At 37.5% G+C, this 18,143-nt stretch overlaps 1 protein-coding gene across 2 annotated transcripts in view; it reads right to left on the minus strand.

Moving 5' to 3' along the window:
• CNTNAP5 (contactin associated protein family member 5) overlaps positions 1-18,143 on the minus strand; it is a 769,999-nt gene that overhangs the window by 125,231 nt on the left and 626,625 nt on the right. For both annotated transcript variants that reach the window (XM_070581024.1, XM_070581025.1), the window contains exons 15-16: positions 6,647-6,774; positions 6,297-6,467 (exon numbers count right to left, since the gene is read on the minus strand). In XM_070581024.1, coding sequence (XP_070437125.1) covers positions 6,297-6,467; positions 6,647-6,774 — 299 coding nt within the window. The remainder of the gene's footprint in view (positions 1-6,296; positions 6,468-6,646; positions 6,775-18,143) is intronic.

Below are 18,143 nucleotides of genomic sequence, written 5' to 3' on the forward strand. Positions count from 1 at the left end.
ACATTGTTACACTGCACATACCAATGCAATTTTGTAATTTTCTTTAGAGTGTTTTTTTAGTTTTATACCAAGGTATTAGTTTCCTTGGAGAATCTTTTAAAATTTTTTTAAATTTTATTTAAGTCAGTATTAAAGACCCACTATATTCCACCCAGTCCTCCTAGAACTGGGGGAGAATCAGTGAAATGCAGTAATAATAGCTATTATTTGTTGAGTGCTTACCAATAGCAAAGCACTCTGCTAAAGATTCTTCATGAATCAATTCACTTAAGTCTCACTACAACATTATGAGACAGGTAATATTTTACAGATGAAGGAACTGCGCCGCAGATAGCTAATACGTTGTTCCAACCCAGATGGGACAGAGCCAGGATTTAACCCCAGGTGATGTACCTCCAGAGCTCACTGTTTACCTACTTTTCTTATGACTAAACCTCTAATCTCGAAACCTATGCAGTCTCCTTGGGCAGTCAAAACTAGAATATATAATACAGGTGCCCGGATACATTGAATGAAAAAAAATGTAAGTGCATGATACATCCAACAATGGCTAGTGACTTTGTGGACAGGACATGTGAGTCAAACGTAAGCTACCTCTCCCTTGCTGGAGGGATGGGTGTAACCCAATGATCCTGAATGGGAAGGCCAGAGGGTCTGTGGCAGCATTAGCTCTACCATGAATTTACCCTCTGGCCTCTTCTTCCACCACCTAATAAATACCTCCCCTCATTTTCTACTCTTATGGTTCAAGACAAAGCTGAGGAGTCTCTTTAGCTTTTTAGTGAGTTTTTACCAAGCCAGGCCCTGTGCTAGTCACTGAGAATGCAGAGATGAATGAAACAAAATGAGCTCACAGTGTACTTTTGAGAAGATTGACAAAGAGTGGGCATGTTAAGTGGAGGAAAATGCCATATGCGTAAGAAAGTGTCTACCAAGTATTCCCAGAAGACGAGAAGAAGCCTTCACTAAGGAAAGGCTCCTGTATAATATTGCTGACCTTGGCAGGAAGAATCGACCACTGTGCCCCATAGAGAATTCTCTGTAGGATCTACACAGCACTACTGCTTGCAGCACTCAGACGTGAGCTTCATGAAGACAAAACTGAGACCCCATTTCTGTGTTCTCACCCCTACTCCATGACAGGGTGCAAGAGATGTCAGTGACCATTTGTGGAATAGAGAAGAAGTTGCACAGCCTCAATGTAGTTATTGAACCTCTCTGACTTTCCATGTATTCATCTTTGAAATGAGAAATATGCACTAAATGAAATATTATTGAACTTTTTTGGAGACATGAACTCTTTGAGAATCTAATGGCAGCTGTGATTCCTATCTCCAAAAAAAAAGTATGTAGAGATTTCTATAAAATTTCCAGGAGTTTCTGAATGTCCTATGCCTCAAAACATGGGGAAAGATAATTCCATTTTCTTTTGAGTCCTAACATTATTTATTCTTGAGGCAGATTTGCAAAGCAGAGTAGGGGGTTGCTCTAATGAACAGAGAGGCCTGCTTAAAGCCAGGATTCTGAATCTTACTAGCTTTGTGACTCTGAGCACAGCACTTACCTTCTCTAGGCTCATGTTCCTCACCTGCATATTGGACTGTGAGTTAAACAATGAAAATTGTAGTACAATATCTTGATGATCATAGATAGGATTGTTTGAAAATAAAATGAAATAATGAATGTAAAGCATTTAGTACAGTGTCTAATTAGACTTTTTAACTTAACAATTTAGTGTAAAAGGAATTATTATTAGCATTCATTTTTACTATTCCTGAGGATCTGAGAATTGTATCTTTAAATTAGCATCTCATTTGGTAATATTCAGAACTCAAATCAATCTCTTTCTCTGTCTGTGCACATATATGTGTGCGTGTGTTTGTGTGTATATTATCTATACCTCCTTCACTTTTCCCATGGTCTTGAAGGTTAGCACAATCTGCCACCCCAAAATATGCCACTTTAGCATAAGGATTATTTTGAGCTAAAGACAATTGAGGAAAAGCTGAGATAAGGAAACTCCCTGTCCTCCTCCTATTTGTCTAAAAGCAGGATTCACATTTTCAAAGAAGTCCCTTCTCCTCTCTCTACCAAGAGAACAAAAGTAAATCACCTGAAGACAATGTAGATTCTATCAGCATGGAGATGGTACCAGAAGAATCTACATGACAAACTTTACTAAATAGTACTTATCTCAGCCCTTGGAAGCCTAAAACTTCCTTCTTTGTCCTATCATTCCTCCATAAATTTATTGTTCATTGTTGAAAATGCTATATAAGCTGGAGTTCTAAGCCACCTCTCTGAGTTCCTCATTTTTCTCTGGGTATCTCCCATGTGTACATGAGGTATACATGTTAATAAACTTCTGTTTGTTTTTCTCTTGTTAGTCTGTCATTTGCTACAGGGGTCTCAGTCAAGAATTCAGAAGTTTAGAGGGAAAGTTATTTTTTCTCCCTACAGGCTTTATGGAAAGTTAGCCTTCTTGCTGGGTGTAAGGGTAGGCCCTGGAAAAAGCAAGCTGCAATCTTTACTTTCCTGGCCAGAGCCATTGGTTCATAGGTGGTCAGATGTGCTGCATATCAGGAGGATTGCATGAACAGATGTCAAGGAAGTGATTTCCCACCAGCTGTAATGTAGCTCTCCCTTGAGAGAGCTAACCTTAGACCTAAGTAAATATTCAGAAGTCAGAGCAGAGAGAGAAATAAATTAAACTGATGACAACATTGTTAAACTACTGAATCCAACATGAAATAAAGTGTCCCACCAATTCTGAACTTAGTCACATGTCCCAGTACCAGTGAATTCCCATCCTTGCGTCTACCAGTTCAGATTGAGTTTTCTTTTAACTGCAGCCAAATACATCTGGTTGGTATAGGGGTGTCACGAATCCCATTTTGCATAAATAAGCACTGAAGGGGTGAAGAATTTGTTCACAATTAGACTTAGAAGAACAGAAATTTGTATCCACATTGAACTCTTTCCTCTACGCCATTTCCTTCTGTTCCCCCTCATCTGTTCCAAAATATCTATTTCTATCCTCGTAGCCATTGTGAGATAATTGTCAAAATAGCTAATTTTTTTCTAAGTCTCATTTGAAACACATCCACTAAGACTTGAGGACATAGTGAAATGTTTTGCTTTTCATAGAATACAGACTCATCTCAAGGCTAAAAAATTCAAATGTTGTAGTTGGAAGTGACCCAGAGGGAAATGGATTGAAAATTTCATGGAAACTTCTTGTTCCCATTCCAACAATTTGTATATATCAAACTTTGGAAGCTTCTGCTCAGATAGTTATAGAGAAACACTCCTTGGGGATGGGAGAGAAATTTACTCTGAGCCACCACATCTGTTTAAAGGCCATTTCCTTTCTAAGTAGCTGATGTGTAGAAATATCTTGCTATGAACCCTTTGGGGGAAAGTTCCATCTGCATAAAAGGCATAGGATGAATGCAGCTATTAACAAGAAAGCAAGATCCCTCCCATTTGTTTTTGTTCCTTTTAAAAAATAATAATAAAACAAAATATTTTGGAAAATATGAGGCCTTGTATTTTAAAATTTTTTATATAAAACCTTCTTGTTTTGAAAAGTACATGTTCTCCAATCTGGTGAAATAGCATATACCAACCAATTACATCAATGTATTACAAATTTTCATCAAATTTAATATCACCTGCATTTAAAATATTTTTGTACAATTCAAAGGACAAAATATAGTACCAGGAAGTACAAACAAATTGGACATCAAAACGTAATTAACACCAAATCTTTGCTCATTACCTTGTGATAACATGTCATGACATTTGCTGCTGTTTTAATGAATCAAAAGACCTTGGGGCCTGGTTTTTATTAAATTTACAATAAGGTTATTATATCCATATTATGAAAATGTTGGCATCAACTCCAGGTTTTCAGAGCGCAGCCAAGTTAGGTATGAGGTATCTTATTTCACACTAAAGCCACAAGAGCTTCCTCCCATTAATAGTCTAAATCGTTGGAGTAAAAGGAGGTTAAGACTACCAATTAAAGAGATCTCTTTCCTTGTAGGTATTGCATTAACTGCAAAAGAAACACTTAGCTGCTTGGTGATATTCAGGATCCTTGTGCCTCCCACCAGCCCTTTTGTCTTCTTTTCTGCACTCTCAGATTGCCAAGTTTCCTTTGCCAAGACATTGCGTGTGCTTTCAAGAGTATTTCATGCAGCCACATCATTATTGTAATATGGTCAACTGCCTTAATCAAACTATAGAAAACATACCTTTAGTTACAGGTAAATGAGACACCTAATGACAAACAGGAGTCCTCATAGCCATGGGTATGACAAGGGTGAGACGGTGGGAACAGTCCAGCCTGTGCATAAGAACTAAGGGGTCCACTGAGTGCGGAGAACCAGAAGACTAGCAAAAGCAGCTAGCAGTAGATTTTTTTTTATTATTGCCACGTACCAACAATTGCAAACATCAGTGATAAAACATTCCTCCACTAAAAAAACTTTTGTTGGTCTAAGTTCCAACAAATGCTGATGTTAGTATGAATTTTTAATAACGTATATGTAAGCTTCAAATAGCGCATTTTATTACTTACCACATAATAAATATTATATTCAAGAGGGAAGTTAATATAGAGAGCTCCAGATGTATACCATTGGCTTCTAAACATGCACATTCAAATATACATATTTGTTTTTAAGAGTAAGAGCTCAAATTCTGATTTTTCACTTTTACAATTACTGTGCTATCACTGTTTAACTCAAATTTACCATTGAAATGCATGAATGTGTAGTAACACAGGGGTTGTAGACACAAATTGCACCCAAAGAGAGCTCAAGCAACTTCAAGCCCTTAGGAACTCTGTGATTTTTACCAAATAGAATAGTAATCTATGATGGATTTTTCTGGTGAAAATATTTTAGTGAATTTTTTTGATTGCAGAAATATTTGAAAATTGCTAGAATTGATCCTGAAAAGAAACCACAAGGACAGTATGGCAATTTGAATTTATTGTAAAATAGAATTTGGATGAATCTCTAACAGACTCATCCTTATATTTAAAACCTTCCTAAAATTTATATATCCATTGCTTAATGTGAAAAAATATTTTAAAATTAATAAAAAGCATCCTTTGATCAATATGAGAGTAGATGGACAAATCTGATTATATTCTCTTTTGAACACAAACATGCAAAGAAAATCAATTTTGATGAAATCATTGACAAATTTGCAGAAGTCTGGTGAACATGTATTTTAATGTTATTGCTTTTACCAGAACAAATCAATATGTAGGTATGTTTATTCTCTTTTTATAAAAAAATGAACTAATGTAATTAAAAAGTATTATATTATCTTTTCTTTTTTGTACTAGATTTTGTGTGTGTGTGTGTGAGGAAGATTGGCCCAGAGTTAGCATCTCTTGCCAATCTCCCTCTATTTTTTTCTTTTCTTGAGGAAGACTGTCCCTGAACCAACATCTGTGCTAATCTCCCTCTACATTTTTTTTTTTTTTTAATGTAGGATGTCACCACAGCATAGTTTGATGAGTAGTGTATAGGTCCGCACCCAGGATCTGAACCCGCGAACCCCAGGCTACCAAAGCAGAATGCATGAATTTAATCACTACATCACTGGGCTGGCCCCTGTACTGGAGTATTTCTTTTTGCATGATTACATATAAAAGTTCAATAACAGAGTATTTCATCATCTGCATTTCTGTTTTTCATTCAACTTTGTGATTATTACTGAATATAACTTGTATATAGGAGATGGGATGTTGAAAAATGACCCACATCTTGGCATCAAACTCATTAGATACACCACTGTTCACGGTGAAGAGGTAGAGAAAACATGGGAATTCTTTTTGGTAGTCACACGCTCCTTGTGGTGGGAAGTAACTTAGGAAATTACTTTCGGAGCAAAAGTACAACAAAGAAGTAGAACCCAAATATGAATAAATGCATAATAATAACACTTTCGGCTTTCCATGGAATTTGTAATGGAAAAGTTGTGTGTGGAAGCTTAAAGTCACAAGTAAGAACTACTTGTAGATCAGATAAGGGACATTATCACAGGTATCTCTGGGAATTGGGGGAATGCTCTATTTTGAAGAGAGAATGATTAAATACTGATATGTAATAATAAAACAAAAACATTAGGAGGATCTAGAAATCATCACTGCTAATTTTACAGACATCCAGTGAGATTAATTGCATAGTACAAATATGCACTAGCTGTTGGTGGCAAAAATAAGGCTAAAACTTCTGTTGGGCAACTACATCAGTTTCATTAATGAGGACACTTACAGCTTATTTCAAGTCGGATGAAGTCTTTAATGCCAAGATTTTCCAGAAAAACTCCAGATAAAGCCGTGGTTTTAAAAAAGAAGGAAATATCAGCGCTGAATTCCGCGTGGAAGGTAGGAAAGTGGAGGTAAGAGGCTTCTGTATAAAATGAGACCGCATTCCAGAAGTGTCCTGCAAATGAGAAAATCCTTAAGCATAGTTCATCATTTTGGAATGAGGTATAGGAAAGCATTGGGCATGTGGGTAATTTTCAAGACTAGGTGAAGACTACAAGGAAAAGGAACAAAAGAATAGAAACATCTTGTGCTTATGTAATGCAGAGAGAAAGCTCCTTTCCGTTTAATACTCACGGTCACCATAGCAACGCAAGGGACCAATTCTCCAAGCAGCTTCTGAGTTTGATCTGTTGGTATCAGTGATAACTATCTGAGTGACAGGCAAGTGGTCTTTGAAGGAAAGAAAGCCAGTATCATTTGTCCTGAAAAACATAAATTTAAGAGAAAAGGGAGAAAATGTGGATCATCTAGTGACTCTTTACCAAGACTCCTCTCTTCAAAAGTGATTTGGGTGGTTGCAGCAGGGTGGGGGTGGGGAGAGGGTTGACAGAAGGCCTTTCATCTCATAAGTATGTGTGAAAGGCTGGGATGCCAATTACAAAACTCATGGCCAGCTTCCCAAAACAAGTGGATTTTACATCTTCTCTAAGTGTTTCCAGAAACAGATAGTTTACACAGCTTGCTGCTGCCTGTTGTAGCTGAGAGCACCCCACCGCCCAGTGCTGTGCTGATGTCACATTAAACCTCTCCTCTCTTTCCAGAGAGATGGGCTATCTCAGTAACTAACTGGAAAGGGGCATCATAAATCCCACTTGAAATCACTCCAAGGGCTTGTTTCACCCACCTGCCAACAGGTTTTAATCAGCTTAGGGTGTTCCTTATCACCTTTTAACTCTAGGTAAAAACAAGTCTTTACAGTTACTGGTTGTTGCTTTTCATTTTGGTCCACCTTTTAAAGATCTTAGTAGACTCTGGCTTTGTCTTTGCTAATTACGTAAATAGGAAACTGACTAGTCACCCTTTCATAAGAAAGTTAAAAATGAATAGGGTTAAACTACTTGTTTTTCCCCTCTTTTTAAGTAGTGTTTCTGGACTTATGGTAAGGACCATACCATTTAAATGAGAGTAAAAAAATGTAGGTAAGAAACTGGCATTGAATGAATAACTCTTTTGAGCCAAAAATATATAAGTATATTTTTTACCACAGAATGCCACTCTGCAGTGGGTGCCAATATTGCCATTCACAAATGAAGAAACTGAGGCTCAGAGATATTAGATAACTTACCTAAGGTCACATGGCATTAAAGGTGGGGCCAAGTCACATTCTTGGTATCTATCCCACGCCTAAATTTACAAGGATGCGATAGATGTATATGTTAATCTCAGCTGAACTGAAACAATACAAAGCAGTCTAAGAACTGCCCACAAATGGGTTGGACTCTTCAACCACAAAGCCTCAGCCAAGCACAGGATGGATCATTTTGCCTGTACTTGGGAACTGGGTGACACAGCACCAGGCACCAATATTTATGGGAAAGTGTATGAAGCAGCAATTTGATAACAAGAACACAAAGGAGCAGATACATATTGACTCTCTTTCTCTGTAGCCACAAAGCAGTCAACAAATACTCAAAAACACCTAAAATCATTATGAAATTAAATATATCATTTACATATCATTACATACCATTTACAGCTCCTAGTTAACAGACAAGAAAAATAATATACCAAATTATTAATTGGGGAGGGACGGCAAGGACGAAATAGTGTGACAAACTGATTTAAGGACATGACCTTAGAAGCACACAGATTTGTTCTGGACTCCCAGGTCCCAGTTCCTAGCTTGAGCACATCATTTCATTTCTGAGATTCCCCAGAGTTCTCAATGATAAAATTAAGATAAAGTCTACATCACAGAGTTATTGGGAGGATTAAATGAGATTATACAGTCACTTAGCATGGTGCCTGATCTATGGTAAATGTTCAAAAGTAGTGGTGATACTCATTTTAGTTCTCCTCTTTGTCCCTGAAACACTCCGTGGCCTCAGGCAAGTCAATTCATCTTTTTATGCACCGGCTATGATTCTGCATTGGAGATCTTATACTACACAGCACACTGTGGAAAATTAAATGTTAAGATTTGGCATCCAACTCAGGAGTTTTGGAGGAAAATATATCAATTCATCTTGGTTATAAATAAATCAGATATTCACCTGTACACATACCCCTATAGGTCTACTAACCAAAAATGTAAAGAAATGCACTATCCATTATTTAAAATTTCTAAAATTTGAGTGGCTGTACTTAGAGGCCATTCAAAGGACCTGGAATAAGACTTTTGTTTCTATTTGAAAAGCATATCTATCTATAAGTGATCCGTAGCCACAGAATAAAATTTGAGTTTTCACATTTCAAAAATCTGTTCAAGCAGACATTTCAAAGTAAGTTCCAAGTAGCAAAGTGAAATAGAGACCAAACCTAGATTCTCCCCTGAAGAAACTCTATATTGCTATAGGATTTTATTTCTTTCCATTTTAATTCTTATGGTGAAAATGGTAGATTCTGAAGCCTGTCCATGCTAACTACCGCCTCCCTCATACACCATGGCCTCTTGTCTACACCTATTTGAGGCCCTTGTGTCAAAGTATCGGAATATACAAATAACACTCTAAAAATAAAAATCCCTTCCAAATAACAGAGAAAAAACTTCATATTTAGTTTGATGATACAAGGCACATTACCAAAAATACTTTTTATCCAAAAACTTAAAAAAGGAGAAGCAACCTCTCTCCAAAGTCGTTTACTGCTATAGAAACAAACTCAGATGCCTACAGGGGCCAGGCAAGTAATAAAAATGAGTGAAACTAGCTTTATGTTAGATGATAAATGGAACCTGACACACAGCTTCAGTGTCAGAGAAAAAAGAGAGAGAGAGAAAGACTAGTAGAAAGTGGGTGTCTTGTCTAAAGAGGACAGTGACACCCATTAGTAACAGGTAATTACGCTATTCACAAATGTAAGACCAGGGGCAAGGCTGGAATATTAATGCAAAACTTCTTAATGTTTAAATCTTGGCAATGAATTTGAAATTCTTAAAGAAAAGAAAACGTGGTGAGAACCAACTCTGCACGGGTCAATCAAGCTCAGGTGATGGCTGTGTGTAGCCTCCAGGCACCCTAGGCGTCAGAGGGACTTTGCATATTTATTCATGCTCTTAGGGTCACATTCAGAATAAAATTGGATTTAATTTACTTCCTGAGTGATAGGTATGATTCAAACACTTCAAAACATTAATGGGTGGAACATTTTGGCAGTGGAGGGTAGTGGTGGATTTTAGGCATAAGAAAATGATGCAAATTATGGTGCTACCTATTGATAGGCAAGGAGTTTGCAGTTTTTTATTTGACTTTCCACACACAGATTTGTTTTTCTTTCTCTTTTGTTTGAACTTGTCTCCTCATGGGCAAGCACTTTACAGACTTTGTCTTCCTTTGGAATGATATGTGAGGCCCTTCATAAGGTTACAGGGTACTCCTGTACTTTATAAGTACAGAGGTGATAATTACGTTGTGGGAAAGCATTGCCACTCATATCAGACTGACATTGGCTGAATCCATGTGTCTCAACACACTAGCTGTATGATGTCAGTGAGGTCACTCTGGGCCTCAGTCTTCTTATCTCTTAAATGGGGATAATGATAGTAATTTTAGATTGTTGTATAAATCAAGGTAGATAATGTATGTAAAACAGTTGACAGTGACTATTGCATAGTAGAGACTCAATAGTTGAAATTTCCTGTCAAGACTGAAATAAAATTGTGAAATACAAAGAATGTGTAAAAGAAAAACCAGAAAGGGAGTCCCACTGTTGGCATGACTGCACAAGACAGCTAGAGATCCCAGCTTATGGAGGCTCTGAGGGCACAAGGAATAGACATGTGGTCCTCACGAAGTGCACACGATCTAATGATCAAACATTTGCATTAAGAAAAAGACTCAAATATTCTCAAGAGCTAAAGTATAGTTCAGAACTAGTCCTCTCAGTTTAACTATCTGAATCTCGGGATTGTTCCAAATTCAGAATTGCAGAACAGAGCAGGGGCCACTGATTTCTTAGTGCATCATTCGAGTTAAGTGTCGTGAAAAGTCACACGTTGTCATTTGTTTTCATCAACAAATTTTAGTTAGCTGTTGCTCTGTAAGCTTCTTTCAGTAGAATCATTTGGGTGACTGAGCCTATTAAGCGAGGATTTTTTTCTTCCTTTTTATATCCTTCTCATTTTCAGCCACACAAAAGTAACAAATAAAGCATTATGCATAAGGTAGACAAACCTGGAAAATTATCCAAGAACTCAATACCTCAGCTCCCTTTGAAGCCCTTCTGTGAATCTGAATGGATTAGTCCAAGAGACTGCACACCCTTCCCTTGAGTGAGTGACATGCTTCCCTCCATTTCCTGTGGCTGCGAGAGAGGAATGGCCAGGAAGGTGCCCACAAACAGCTCTGAAGTCTAAGGCACCGCACGGATGCTTGCCGATAATTCTATCTTAACTTTGGTTAAGGCAGTTATTTCCCTTTTGTCTTCCTTCTTAAGATGTCCAGATAAAAAAGACGTAGGGGATTAGATGAGAAGAAGCTCAAAATGAGCTTGAGGGTCACTCAGTTACCAACAAAAGCAAGTGTAAGCATTGACTGTGGTCACGTATACAAGTCCACACCAGGAGATCATATCTATCCAGCTGTGTCCCACACTGACCAGACCATATCTGGAGTCCTGCTTATAGCATAAAAAAATGCGAGGAAAAACAAGAGAATTTTGGCATATTTTAAAATTTCAGAAACGATATTTCTTCTAAAACTCCTCTAGAAACCTGAAACTATGGGACTTTTCTTAAGCATTTGTGAGAAAAGAAAATCAGATCTTACTATATGAATCCAGCCAAAGTTTACCCAGTACCACTTTATAAATAAAAAATTAAAATGGTCCTCAAGACTTTATGGCTGTAAAATTGATTTAAAAAGAATACTACCACAGGGCCGGCCCGGTGGCACAGCGGTTAAGTTTGCACGTTCCACTTTGGCGGCCCAGGTTCGCTGGTTGGGATCCCAGGTGCACACCTACCTACCACTTAGCAAGCCATGCTGTGGCAGGTGTCCCACATATAAAGTAAAGGAGAATGAGCATGGATGTTAGCTCAGGGCCAGTCTTCCTCAGCAAAAAGAGGAGGATTGGCAGTAGATGTTAGCTCAGGGCTAATCTTCCTCAAAAAAAAAAAGAGTACTACCACAGATGTAGATTTTTGGAGGCATAATTTGATGAACATGCTTTGGATACAAGACAAAGAAACATTCAGGAGTGCCATGAAAGTTACCCTTCTAGATTGTACTCAGTAAAGATGTAGGATTCAGGAAGCAAGTAGAAGATTAAAAGTCAAAATTATTGGATTGTATAGCACAGATTTGCCATTCAATGCCACTTGGGTCCTGATGACTCTCAAATATATCTCTCTAATTTTCTGGAACAAATCAACTGTTTGTTGCCTCCAAACTCTCCAAATTTCACCAAAATCAAATCCAGTTCCTCTTCAAAAATGTCCCCAAATGTTCTAGGTCCTTCCTTCTTTCTCTGAACTTCTGTCATAATCTCATCTTTCCGTATAGTCCTTTCTGACATTTACTCACATATTGACTTGTGTGTGTAATTCTTGTATTTGCCATTGGAGAACAAGTAGACGTTTTGTAGACAATAATCTTGACATTAATCAGCAATATGGCAAGGATGTCTAAAACGTGGGACCGTCTATATACACCGTGATTCGCCTCCTCTCAGCTTGAGGAACCCTGTCTTTGTCCATGGCTAACACTTTATCCTGCATTTTTAATTACATTTTTTCTGCCTTCTCAAAGCACTTTCCTTTCAGGTAGGCACTCCTTTTATCCTGCACCTTCCACTTCTCCCTCTCTCCTGGCTGTTTCTGCTTGCTCCATTAGCAGCTTGAGGCTTCTTCAATCCTAACTCTCAACATAATTACTTCTCTTTCTCCTTTTTCTCTTCAGAGTCAAACTTATTCACAAAACTGTCTGCATTCTCTTTCTTATCTCATCCTCCTTCTCTCCTTTTTCCTCCTCAAACTACCAGATGAGTCTTGTCTCCTTTCACTCTACTGCAAATTCTCTCACTGAATTGCTAATATTCCTGGAAGAGTTAGACCCTAACTTATTCCACTTTGTTGCAGCATTTCACAATGTAGCCTTCTTTCCTGTTACAAATGCATGTGCATACATATACACACTCACACACACAAACATGTTATTTCATGAACATAGATTCATGAACTGTCTACTGCCTCCTGAACATCTCCCTTGGATGTCAATAGTCATCTCTAACTAACATGCCCAAATCTCCCTGACTTGTCACTTTTCCAGTGATCGGATTGCCTACTTGTCTGTGTTAATTCTGGCAATGACTTGGCCCTAGGCTCCCGGTTGCTGAGGCCCTACACACTCAGGTCTTCATTTCTCCTCTTTTCCTCATCTGCTCTCTCATTCCTGACCCAAAATTTCCACTAGTCTCACCTTTTTTGTGTCTCTCCATTCAACCGCCTTATCCTCATCCTCCTGGCCTCAGTTTATTTTGAGGCCCCAGAGACTCTGCCAGGGCCTTGGCAATGGTTAAACTGGCTCCACGCTGCTAATCTGTCTCCTCTCTTCCTACCTCTCACTCTTCTCCATACTACTCCCAGAACCATGTTTCATACTTTATTGCTTAAAACCTTTTAAGAAGTCTCTTTCTCTTACAGGTAGTGTCCAAATTCCAAAATATTTAACATAATATAGTGGACAATAAAATGCTATTTAAAACCACAATTATCTTTTACAGAGACAAGTTCTTTCTAACGAAAACAATCCATAAATTGGAGCCATTGCTCAAATTTGGGCTGCTATTCTTAGAAACTACTGATGGTCTTGGGGTTCAGCTGAGCACCTCACATTTTTGGAGCTGAGCACGGGAGCTGCCTCTTGCCTTTCTGTGGTCATGTGGGCATTAAAACAGTTTTGCTCATTATCTATTTAATCCTCAGGACAACTCTATGATGATGTTACGATCGTTATCTGCTTTGTACGGGAGAGAAAACTGAGGTTCAGAAAGGTGACAAAACTCTTCAGGCGCGTCACTTGCAAATGGAGAGGCAAGGATTTGAGCCTAGATTTGAACAGCAAAGCCTTTGCTGATGAAACCACTGTGCTCTGCTGTTCTCCAGGCCTAGTCTCATTGCTACAAAGAGCGGCTCTCTCATGAGCAGAAGCCGTTTCTCTCATTTAGTCTACGCATTCTCTGGCAGTGCTGGGATGACAGTGCCAGGCCCTGGGTCCTTGAGCTGTCCTCCTGCATCTCAGGCTGACCAGTCCCATTCTTTTCACAAGGGCTTTCTCCACACAAGATATAATTCCATTGATTAGGTTTCAGTTTACTAATTTGCAATCATTTTCCAGGCCCGCATTCCCTGAGATTACAATTGGGTCGCCTTGACAGGAGTTCTGAGAGTCCACAAACCCTTTTGTTACACATTTACAAGAAATCTTTTGGTTTCTTTCTATTGCAGGAAGACCCATCCGTTATTTGACGATTTTTACTGGTGAACTTTCAGAGGGCAGCCCCATTTTTTGAAGAGGGGCCTTCAGTGTTTTTTCCCTATTTCACCTAGAGTTTAATGGCTAAATGATATTTTTGACTTTTCTGACATGCTATTTAACTCTCATATCTATTTTATTGCATATATTTATGTATACTTTTCTTAGAAATTAGTTTAACTTTTATAAATCAATGTCACCTCTTAGTTTATTTAAGATACTGTAAAAATAGAGAATATAATAATAAAAATGATGACTAACAAATTTTGAGAACCAACTATATGGCACATCTGCTAGATGTACAAATTATTGCTAACCCAGCCAGTACTGCCCAGAGATAGATGTTTCTTGTTTAAAAAAAAAATAAAATAAATTAGAAACCTGAAGCTCAGAGAGGCTAAATGATTTAGGCTCCACAGTTAATAAGTGACAATTCCACGATTTGATCATCCCATTACACAATAAAATATCACTTACAGATAAATTACATTTTACATCCAGAAAATGAGGATGCTGCCAGCAAAAGTAGCTACAATTGTGTGTGTTCTAAGTGTGTTACATGTATTAGTTCATGATATTTTCACTTAAAACCTACAAGTCAGATTTGCAAAGGAGAGAGAACATTTCCCTGTGTGGCCATATTTGGACTCTAGCGAGTTCTGCATTTTCCTTGGGTAAAGCTGCCTCCTGAGGAAGAGGACCATTTCACCCCACAGAGTCAGGGAGGCCAGTTCTGATTCCTTATAGTCTGTAGAACCTCCTAAATGCCTTCAGCAATTTGGCCATATCTATCAAAATAGAAAAGTGGATAATTACACAATTCTAAGATAGGATTCCATTCAATAGAAATAATAATTTTAAAAGCAGAAAAAAGTATAAATCAAGACCAAAAATACACATTGCAGCATTTTTTATAATAGTGAAAAATCCTTTAGAAATAAAATGTTTATCATAAAGGAATAATAAAATAAGCTATGATATAATTATATTATAGAACACTTTGCAGCCATTGAAATGGACACAATGGATTCATTTTCGTGCTTATTTAATGATGCCAGGTAAAAGATCTCCAAGACTTATTTTATGTTATGTTGCACAATATTTTTAATATGATCTCACATTTACTAAAAAATGAATGAACAGGGGCCAGCTCCATAGCCGAATGGTTAGGTTCACATGCTCCACTGCACCAGCCCAGGGTTTGGATCCTGGGTGCGGACATGGCACCGCTCGTCAGGCTATGTTGAGGCGGTGTCCCACATCCCACAACTAGAAGGACCTGCAACTAAGACATACAACTGTGTACAGAGGGGGTTTGGGGAGATAAAGCAGAAAAAAAAAAAAAAAAAAGATTGGCAACAGTTGTTAGCCCAGGTGCCAATCTTTAAAAAATAAAAAAATAAGTAAAAGATAAAATGAATGAACATATCTTAATAAATATGATATATGCATAGAAAGTATGCATATGTATGTAGTATATGTGTATATCTGTAGTATACGTATGGAGAAGTACCCTACATACCCAACTATTATCTCTAGAAGCAAGATTTTATATATGGGGTAGAGGTAAGAGAATTCCAAGTGATGGTGATGGAGGAGCTTTTATTTTTTTATTTAAAGATTTATTTATATTTATTTAATATTTCTAAAATATTTAAAATTTTTACCATAAAGATAAAGTAGAACATATTTCTTCTGTAATAAAAACTCCCAAAAGTTAAAAAATCAAGAAAAATAATTCCTTTATGCATTATTAAATATAGACACATAAATTGGGTGGGTCAGAACTGACCATTGTAAGTGAATTTGCAGAGCAGACAAAAGAGCAGCTCATCCAAGTATTTTGGATCTTAGTAACAGCTACTGTTTAGGTGATTAACGCCATACACATAGTGATTAACAGGCGAATAGAAGCCAAATCTCAATGCATTTTTAAATAGAATTATAGTATTTTGATATACAGTAATAGTCCAAATCAAAATATTGTATACAATACTTTATACAAATGTAAACTCTTAATCTTGACATTGACTTTTGAGTTCTATCTATTTTTGATACTCATCATTTTGCAATTACTCAAATAATGCAACTTCACAGACAATTTTGAGATAATATATCTGCATAACTTGACGGATATCTGATGTAATAGAAGCCTCAGTTTACATCTTTAATTATTTCCTACAAGCATAAGGCAGAATGTTTTACAGGTATGTTTTGTTTTCCAGAACTATAGGTCTTAAATTGCTTGGATTAGAGATTTTCCCAAGAGATAATAGGAGAAGGGCATCATTGTATAAAAAATAAATAAACCTCCTTAATGCTACTCTTGGCAAAATATCAACTATTTTATTCTGTCTAGAATTCCACAATTCTGTAATGATGTGGTACATCAGTCTTGAATTTTCAACCTCTAGTTGTAAGCTCTTTTTCCCCATTTTTGTATTGTCCCTTCTTCTCTTAAGTGTATGATGCCTTCTATTCTCTCCACTGGATATACCACAAAACATTGTCTAAAAACAATCTGAAACCTAGTCATGGGATCCTTAGTGTAAACAAGCCAGTACAGTTGCCCCAGCATACATACTTTAAGTGAAAATTTAATGGATAAAGCAGCAGACTATAATTAGCAAGTAGAGGGCATATTTGTTTAGCAAGAGAGAATGGGGAGAAAGGAAAAAAATTAGTTATTATTTCATTCATTCATTAATTCATTCAGGAGTTAATGCATAAAGGATCTACCACATGCCAAGCATCCTTCTCTCCCACACAAAGTGCTGGCCCTGATTACATGGCTAGATGCATGTAGGAATTCAGGGACTGACTGAGTAAAAACCCAGATAAACCATTCATAATCTCTGCCTACTTGGGGCAAAGCCCTTCAAAAATTCAATAAGCAGTGAAATAGCTCATAAACAGGTTCACAAATACAATTCAACCAGCAGAGGTTGTACAATATTATTTTTTTAATAAGAGATAGAGTCTTAGTGTGTTCTGAGGCGACACTTGCCTTTCTCTCAGGATTCAGGATTCTAGCCCTGTTTTAGGATCCCGCCATATATGAAGCACTCTTACTGCACCAAGTCTGAGAATCTCAGAGGTGGAGGTTTTGAAGAAATCAAAGAAGGTCTGAGAGATCAAAGAATAACCTATATGAGGAAACAGCAAAACCCTAAACCCCTTGAATGTATCTAGCATCATCCTCCTAAAGGCAATTGTCTCATTAAATCTCATGGGAAAGGAATGAAAGGTCTTTGTGAAGACAAGGTCCTCAGACTGGATTAGACATGAATTTACTAATAAGAAAAGTTGAAGGCAAACATACAAAAAAATAACTTTGGAGCATAGTGATCACTTCAAACTTCTTTTTGATAGCCAGGATAAAATCAATCTGCAGCAAAAAGCTTAGGTTAAACTTTGGATAAATATTTCCTATGAGATTATAAAAGATGGGTAATAGCTAAGAGTGAAGTAAATATCAGTTAATCCCAGAATAACCATGACCTGACTGACCACAAGAGAGAGAGGTAAAAATATGTCCAACAGAAGTCATTCACCCATGGTTCATTCATGGATTCAGCACCATTTATTAAATAATTTCTTTGTGGCAGAGAAGTGGAATCAAGGGCTAAAGAGTGGTTTGAAACTCCAGGATTCCATCTACTTAAAAAAAAAATCCCCTAAAAATATCCGGTTCTTTAAGAAAAAGAACAGTAGTTTCCCTTTCTGGATGATCAGATGACGGGAATTTAAACCTTACACCATTTTTGCTTCTTATTTTGTGCAATGTAGCTTTATACAGGGTGCATGAAGGGCAAGAGGCAAAGAACAGAGTTACCAAAAATCAAATAAAAATGTCTGCTCTTTCTTATGAAAAAATAGAAGAATGTTCTGCTGTTAAGCAAGAGGGCTACACTTTAGTTCTCCTGGTTGTTTGGAGGAGAAAATTCCTCATTCAGGCCAAGGGCCATCACCAAGAGGCACACTGTGAGCAATTCCCCTCCCTTCTCCAACTTGTGGCCCCAACCATCCTCTGTATCCTTCTACCCTCTACGCGAATGACTGTTTTTCCACCTCCCACACAGCCCACCACTCTCTTGTGCTATGTGCAGGGGCTGTAGGCTGGAGCTGTCACCAGAATTTTCTTTCTTCCTTTCAGCAGT

This window comes from Equus przewalskii, chromosome 17, assembly GCF_037783145.1.
Source record: "Equus przewalskii isolate Varuska chromosome 17, EquPr2, whole genome shotgun sequence".
NCBI classification, from domain to species: Eukaryota; Metazoa; Chordata; class Mammalia; order Perissodactyla; family Equidae; genus Equus; species Equus przewalskii.